Raw genomic sequence first — 8,060 nt, 5'->3', positions numbered from 1 at the left:
TATACTGCAACATACTGCCAAGAGCCCTGGATCAGCAGTCAGGAAACTCTGACTCTAGTGGCAGCAATAATGGTGTGTCTGCAGGTTCTGCAGCTTCAGAGTTAGCATTTTAGTATCAGTTTCCTCTTCTAGAAAATGGGACTTTTACTTGCTCTGTTACTGCGTATGGTTCCACAAAACGAGATGAAAGTAAAAAGCGCTTATTGTTACGGTAGCTTAAAGCACCATGGTCACTTCTGTTGAAATAACATTATTTGTATATCAAACTTCCTAAATTTAAGTAGGGACTCTATTAGGAGAGGGAGATTTAATTAATATGTTTATTCAATTTTTCTTAAAATCGAAGATTTTAAGAAATCTGATTTACATGATGTCATCACAAGTATGCTGCTGTTTTCAAACAGAAATGGCCCATGTTAACTGCACCGTGTCTTCCAATCTTAATTGTAAGTTACACATAAAGAGTCTGGCTATTTCCTTACCAGGTTCTGGAAGGTCTAACTTTGCCCGCTTTAGTTCTACCATAGAAATCTGGAGCTGCTCTATTACAAAGTCGTCTTCGAAGAAAAAATCCTTTGCCAAGGTCTCCTGAAGAAATTCCACAAGTTCTTCCATAGACAATTTCATAAGATGTTCTGAGAAAGGAGGAAAAGGTAAACAACAGCTACTTTAGGTTGAGAATATAATTATTCTATTGTGATGTATGTTTTTAAAAGGGCACAGCATACAATTTATACATGGCCTTGTGAATTTCACCGAAACGGAGTAAGACCAACAGCTTTTCTGATATTAAAACAGTCACAGAGAAAAGCAGGTACCCCTGGGGGCTTGGGGAGAGGCGAATGCTGCTAAATACGTTCTCGTTGGTGTAAGAATAACCGGACCTGGGTATTAATATTCCCCCAGAGCCACCCAGGATGACATGTGTGCTTTCTGTTTCACTGATACAGAGCTCCAACTGTTATAGGCACATCCACTTGTAGGTCTGTATTTTAACTGTCTCAGAATTTCTCAAAAATCTGGATTATTAATTTTATTTGTATTTCTACTTATGAAAAAATTCAAATTACAGATACAAAGCAGAAAGTAAAAATCAGCTAAGATCCATTAGCCAATGACCTACAAGCAGATGTATGTACATTTGTATCAATTTACAAAAATAAATGATACTCTCCATGTCATTCACCTCCTTGTTTCTCCCCCACTCGATGGCATACATCACTGATACCTCTCACTTCAACAAACATGATTTTATACCACCATCATTAACTATATAAGAGCCCATTGTATTGTACGCTCTATACTTTACTTAATTGGTCTTCTAATATTGGGCATTTAGGTTGTTTCTAATTTTTATTTTTACTGTTTAAAATCACTGTGTGTTTTTTTTTTTTTTTAGTAACAATGTCTCTAAATATTGTTAAGGCCATCAGGGAAAAAAACAAGAAAAAAATCTTACGAGCTTCAGCTAACTATTGGTCCAGTTTTTGAAGGTTTATATGGTGAAGGAACTTCATGTAAGTCCTTGAGCTGTGTTTTCCTAACAAGAAAAAATACACAGCAGCAGACAAAGGTTTTCCACAGCTTATTTAATCTAATGACATGGTAGGAAAAAAACTAACTGTTATGCTTAAAGTTTATTTACAAAAGGTAGAGAAACTTTTTACTTGTCAAAGTTAAGTAAGAGTCTGAAGTAAAACATAATTTAAGAGGAGGAAGAGAGCTACAGGGAAATATAACATCATGTTTTTACTTTCTCACTGCTTAGGGAACATTAAACTAATAATGTTTAAACTAACTAATGTAAACTAATGATGTTTAGTATACTAAGAGTATACTTTTGCTCTACATTTTTGTCAGTTCATAATCCAGAAAGAGAGAAAAGAAGTAAAGGGGGTGAGAGGAGAGACTGATTGATTGATTTCCTGTGGTTATGATAGACCCCGAGTCTTGGGAGATAATTCATTGCCAATTGTTTCATCTTGGTGTTGTGGTTTGCGTGTTGGGGGAGGGAGGGAAATGGACCACAACACTTCTGAATCCTCTTCTTTCAGAGTAAACTATACAGTCGTGATTTCAAAGTTTCATTCCAACCTAGAATTCGGATAATCTGGTGCTCCTGAAGGCCACGCTTTTCAAGTAAGCAATCAAGCAATCTCATATCAAAGTACCTAACACATTCTTAGAACAAAGCCAAGCACAGCAGGGAGAAAAACTATAAAACATGACCCCAAGCACTCAATTAGCTTATAAGTTATGGGGGCAACTGAAGAGATGATCATTCAAGAACAAGATAGGATGCAGAGTATACAATGAACGTGAACCTAGGCTGTGCCCTACGCTGGAAGTGTTGTGTGAGGTTCCAAAGCTTCCAGCGACTCTCTTCTCTGCATTGTTACAAGATGAGTCACCAAAGTTTTAAGGTCGGGTTGAGACTTTAAGACGAAAAACGTTCTTCATATTCATAAAGAGAAACTCTCATTCCTTGACTTAAGGTACAGCATATCAAATATACAGAGCCCTTGAAATATTGCAACTGAAGGCTTTTAAAAGCCTTGCCTTACATTTGGGCAACTGTGGACATGGACTGTACTTGCTTCAGAGGCCGCAAAGCAGCCAAACAGGGAGATGAGCTGAAGGTTCCCCAACTCTGGTCTACGGCGTGGGGCTGGATGCTTTTTTCCTGGGTGAAGTACACAGTAAAGGAAAACGTCCTCACTAGCCCTTTTAGCTAAGGGGCCTGGCTTCTTTAGTCTCTCCCTTTTCCTACTACAAACCTGAGATTCAGACCAATGAAAAGAAATAAGGGATCCCCCCTGGAAACAAATAACTAACAGGAATATTATTATTAGTGAAACATATACACTGCATTCTACTGAAGTGTGAAGATGAAAATGACATAGAGAAAAAAATCAAAGACGTTTTCCAATGTAGTAAGCTTCTCGTCATGAGGAAGAACCAATGAAAGTAAAGTGCCAACTGAAGATAATTTCACTGATTCCCAAGAATTTTTTAAACTCATTACTGAAAGAAAAGGAATTTGAATTTGGGTGGGTAATGAGAAATCAAAGTTAAAACAAGGCTAGGTTTTTGTGAAATCTTTATAATTAAAACATTTTCTTACTTCTGTGTAATTTTAAGATTGTGTAAGACATAGCAGTAAGAATTCGTTCTCCTTCAAAGATATAGATGTCCCATATTCTGAGGTTTAGTGTAAAGGGAGTCTACAATTAAAACAAAACAGAAATAAGATTAACAGTTTGCCCTTGGCTGGAATTTGTAATTTTATGATTGGGCTTTGTAAATAAATACTCACCCGATCAAGGAAACATTGAAAAAACCATTTCATTGTGTAAAAACTTGTGTAGATTTCTTGAGAATCCTGGAAAAAACAAAGACTTCACAACTTCTGGATTGCAGCACACAAAATATGACAATATAATACTAAAAGTTAGGCAGGTTTTTGGAGGTAGCTGTCACAGCTAAACAAAACCATTCATTACAAATCTCTTTCGTGCTGGAGTAGTTCCACTTCTTCTCTCCTGACTCCCTCTTCTCCCTCAATTTTACTTTTGAAAATCACCCTGAGAATAAATCCTTCATAAGATAGGACTGTAATACAACACTTTGCTTCTCTTTAATATATTCTAAAGGGACGTATCCTTGCTTTACTAAATTACTGTGTTTTACAGGACAGCATGTATATGGTTCACTGAGGATGAGTTTGTATGACTCCTAAAATATTTTAGTGTGATTAAAAAACCTCCCAAATCACTGAGAAATCACACATCCTTAAAAACTATATTGTTCGTATATATCAGCTTCAAAGTTTGATTCTATGAGTTAGTGCTGTGATAGTTCATCCGTACTCAATTTCACAAATCTAACGTCCTTTGAAAAACTGGGAATTACAACTGCTCAGTAAATGACATGGACAAGACTATAAATCAATAGGGTAATTGGGACCAATGGCTGCACTCAAGTCTTCTAGCTTTATTCTTGGTGTAGGTGGGTGTAAGTCAATGTCACATCTACCTACCAAGTGCTGCTTAAGCTTGGACAAAAATTTATTCAGTATTTTTTCATGATGTTCTTGAAACCTCAAGAGTTTGGGAAAACCATGGACAAAAAATCCTAGAATATAAACATAAAAACAATACTTCATAAACAACACCAACAGAAATCTCTATTTTAAAGTGCAACATACTTCTTTCATCTTTTAACTGTCAACAACAAGAACAATGAATCCAGTAATCACCCAAATATTTTTCCTCCCCTCCAAGGAAACAATTGTGTATAAGCATTGGTTAATGAAACTTACAGTCTAGTATGTGTTTGCTAAGGATCTTCTATATCCTTGTAAAAGTATAAAAGAGGACAGAATATTTCTGAATTAAAAGGGAAACTAAGAAAAAATGGAAACTGAGGCCATTTATCAAAATTATCTGTTCTCTTGAAGTACTGGGTCATGTCTTATATGTACACATTTTTATAAGTTATTCTAATCTTGATTACTTACTTTGTTTTACCATTAATACATTACACAACAAACATTTTATTACCCTTTTCAGGCTTACTCCAATACCATGCCAAGGTTATTATCACTTTTTAATCCTTTCTATAAGTGATACTTAACATCAGCTAAAACATACAGGCACTATATGATCGATGTTAATATATTCTATCCCAACTGATTATACAATATAATCTATAAGATTTCTAGGAAGTAACTGTAAATGGGAAGTTAGTATTCATTTTGTGTATTTAAGTCATGGAACTTTACATCTATTTTCATTCAAAAATTTCCTTTCAGATATTCTATATAATCTGTTAAAAAGGATGCATACACAGTGAATTTATCATTTATCCACATTAGTGTTTTCCAACCTGGGTTCTACTTAACTTCGAAAGATGTTACTAAATGTTCTGTTTTTAAAAGAATCCAGGAGAAATACTGTGTGTTATATGTACCCTTCTTGCCTATGTTCATGAGGCATAGGAACTTCTGAATGTTTCTAAGTTGCTTTATGGACTAAAGAAACCTGGTTTTCTTCGTTTAGCTCATCTCCCAGCCTTACTGGCTCTTGGAGTCCATTTTTCCGCACAGCACACCTGTTTCCAAAAAGTGAAACTACGTCCCTCCAAGAACCCAAAGAACACACTGCTGGGAAACACAGCTTTATAATCTTCAGGGAAGGGCTACTTCTTAGCTAATTCTCCGCTTTCTAAGGCACGTGTAGAACTTCCCAGACAGCAACTTCCTCCCTTCGTAACACTGTCCAGTGAAGTGAGTCCATAAAAAATCCATGTCTCTCTTTCTGTGCCACTTTCATGGTCAATTTGATAGGAATGGGAGTTGGAAGAATTTCAATAAAAAGTCTGATTTTGAAAAAGGCAATCCCTTCAGTAATACACAAGTGCCCAAGGGTGCTAAGATACCCAACTCTGCTTCACTTTTCAGTGGTGTCCCAGACTTGATATTTTAAATCTCATTTTCTTCAGCCCTCACTTTATTCTACACATTTGTAAGTGATACCACTTTCATATAGGAAATGCAAAGAACTGAGGTAACCTTCAGTTATATAATTTCACAGGCAGACCTTGAAACAAATATCTCTAAGTACAAACTTACCCATAATAATGACCTAAACTGCTTTGGTAATGTAAATGTTAGGATAGTAAAATTAATACTGCTTTATAGATTAGACTGGTGACAATAATTACTGAAAGCAAAGCTATCAGGTTTGTTTAAAAGAATGAATTTTCTAAAATTGGGCGGTATTCCACATAATTACATACTACTTAAACTGTAACATTCCACTGTACTTCAAGATATATCAGCAACACCATCTCAGGGTAAAGCAAAATGAAGACTGATAAAGAAGAGTTATTCTTCTTCAAGATGTCTTTTGAAATGATACCGTTTATTGGATGGCAGCTCAATATAATGTGTCTACTACTGGAGTCTCTTTATGGGATGCAAAGTGACCAGAAACAGTTATCATGCAGATAGTATTTATTTTTTAAAAGATTCACAGGGAACACTGAGGGAGAAACAGACAGACAGACACACACACACACACACACACAGACACACACAATGCCCCCACCATAACCACATGGTAAGAATGTGAGATTTAATAAACTATGGTCTATGGAAGGTCATACTTTTGAAAATTTAAAATACTACTTTAATATGTGGCAGGTTTCCTACCACATAAAGCTTTAACATTCACAAACAGAACTAAGATGGTCCATTCTCAGAGTGATTAGTGTTAAAATTGTTTTTAATTTGGTATTATCACACGCAGTGGCACTGGGAAAATAATTTTGCATTATACGGACAAATGCCACTTTTATTTCCAAGAGAAGCTGCAATCCAAACTCTCGCAAGTAAAGTTTACTGCATATGCTTGGCAAATATAACGAAAACGTTATTAAAAACCTCCTTCTAACTTGAAAACCAAAAAATTATGCAAGTTTTGAAATATTAAATAATAAAGTGGCCAGAATATGTTATCAGCCTTTTTACTGTAAAACGGAGTCAATTTTACGGCTGAAACAACTGAAACACACACATGAAATACAAAACTACTCAATTACGGTGTACCTTTCCTTTAAACACCTAAGTGTCATTTCTCAATTAATACTCTTTGACAAAGAAGCAGACATCACAACATCCAGTCAATAGGAGACATCTCACTGAATGACATCTCACTGTCCAAAAGTTCTGAACAAAAGCTCTCAATAATTCAGTTTTTCCTAAATTCTTCTAAACCTAAATTAGTTTCTCCTGACTGGGCCAAGTAAGGAAAGAGTTTTAAAATGTCAACAGTATACTTTGTAGTAAACACGAAGGAATATAAACGTGAACAGAAAAGTTTAGAAATAGAGAAGAATTAAATGAGAAACTAGTAACAAACACTAATGAATTAAAGAAGCCCCTAAACATTTTTTTGTACTTAACCCTACCGATCATCTTCCAAAGTCTGACTTTGTTTGAATTTGCCTTTTTCTCCCTCCCTTGTTTGTTGCTGATGATCAACTATGGGGTTTTCTTACCATGCATGGCATGTTTGGGGCCCGAGAACAGTTTGACCAGGGCCCAGAAGGCGTCTTCTTCATTCATATACATGAGGAGTAAGGCTGTGATCTGGCTCATCCCCTGACAGTATCCAACTTCCTAAAGAGAAAACGAGAGCAGAGAAACTGGGGGTTTTCAGATCGAATTACATGTACATGCACATATAAAAAACTGATGTAGAAAATAATCAGAAAAGGCCTAAACACATTATTTAATGGCAATTCTATAGAGAGATATTACAATCTCAACAGCACTGAGCCACATACTATCAAAGAATGCACCTGGAATCGGAGAATACACGAGGAAGTACAGGCAAGTCTAACCTATGCGGATTTTCCTGAGCCCTGTTCAGTAAGTACCATTACACCTTCTGCAGAGGCTGTTTATTTTTCTGTTTTGTGTGTGATTCTCAGCTCAACCATCCTCTTCTTTGCTCAGATGCTGGCAAATTTCTCTCCTCATATAGCTCCCAAATTTGCTGTCTTTTCTCCTCTACACTTCCGGACCCTTATACAGACACATTGCGGGGTACCTATCCAGCCTATGCTCCTTCCCTGAGAACTGCCCACTCTCCCCATAATCCCTGCTTATGACATGGCCTTAGAGATTCATGTCTGTGCCATGTGAGCCAAAGCTGATGGAGCAGAGGACACCTGGCCCCAGGGAACCATTAACTGGCTGCAAGACTGATTTACTAATTTCTCTAAGAAAACTGAACAAAGCCACAGAGACTGCAATCCGATGGTGGTATGTACTTGAACAGAATGGTCATGGTGAGTCCATGGGTGCAACACTAGCCTTGGAAAAACAGATAAGCAGACAAAGAAAGCAATCTGGAGAGAGAACCAGTGGAATGAACAGTTCCCAGAGACAATCAGAGTTACCACATGGCCACAGAGTGGAAGAGAGAGAAAGGGAAGCTCTTCTCACTGGAGGCTTCTCACTCTCCAGCTCCAACCCCCCTGAGCTTCATTTC

The 8,060-nt window shown here is 36.7% G+C and overlaps 1 protein-coding gene across 3 annotated transcripts in view; it reads right to left on the bottom strand.

Annotated features, from left to right (window-relative positions):
* USP6NL (USP6 N-terminal like) overlaps window positions 1-8,060 on the bottom strand; it is a 188,810-nt gene that overhangs the window by 14,438 nt on the left and 166,312 nt on the right. For all 3 annotated transcript variants that reach the window (XM_024734173.1, XM_024734174.1, XM_024734175.1), the window contains 5 exons: window positions 7,063-7,183; window positions 4,040-4,134; window positions 3,317-3,382; window positions 3,125-3,224; window positions 483-635 (listed from right to left, as the gene is read on the bottom strand). In XM_024734173.1, coding sequence (XP_024589941.1) covers window positions 483-635; window positions 3,125-3,224; window positions 3,317-3,382; window positions 4,040-4,134; window positions 7,063-7,183 — 535 coding nt within the window. The remainder of the gene's footprint in view (window positions 1-482; window positions 636-3,124; window positions 3,225-3,316; window positions 3,383-4,039; window positions 4,135-7,062; window positions 7,184-8,060) is intronic.

The sequence above is a fragment of the Neophocaena asiaeorientalis genome, unplaced genomic scaffold (assembly GCF_003031525.2).
Source record: "Neophocaena asiaeorientalis asiaeorientalis breed wild unplaced genomic scaffold, Neophocaena_asiaeorientalis_V1.1 scaffold120, whole genome shotgun sequence".
NCBI lineage: Eukaryota > Metazoa > Chordata > Mammalia > Artiodactyla > Phocoenidae > Neophocaena > Neophocaena asiaeorientalis.
The sequence above is the reverse complement of the archived record's forward strand: the minus strand, read 5'-3'. Positions and strand labels throughout refer to the sequence as shown.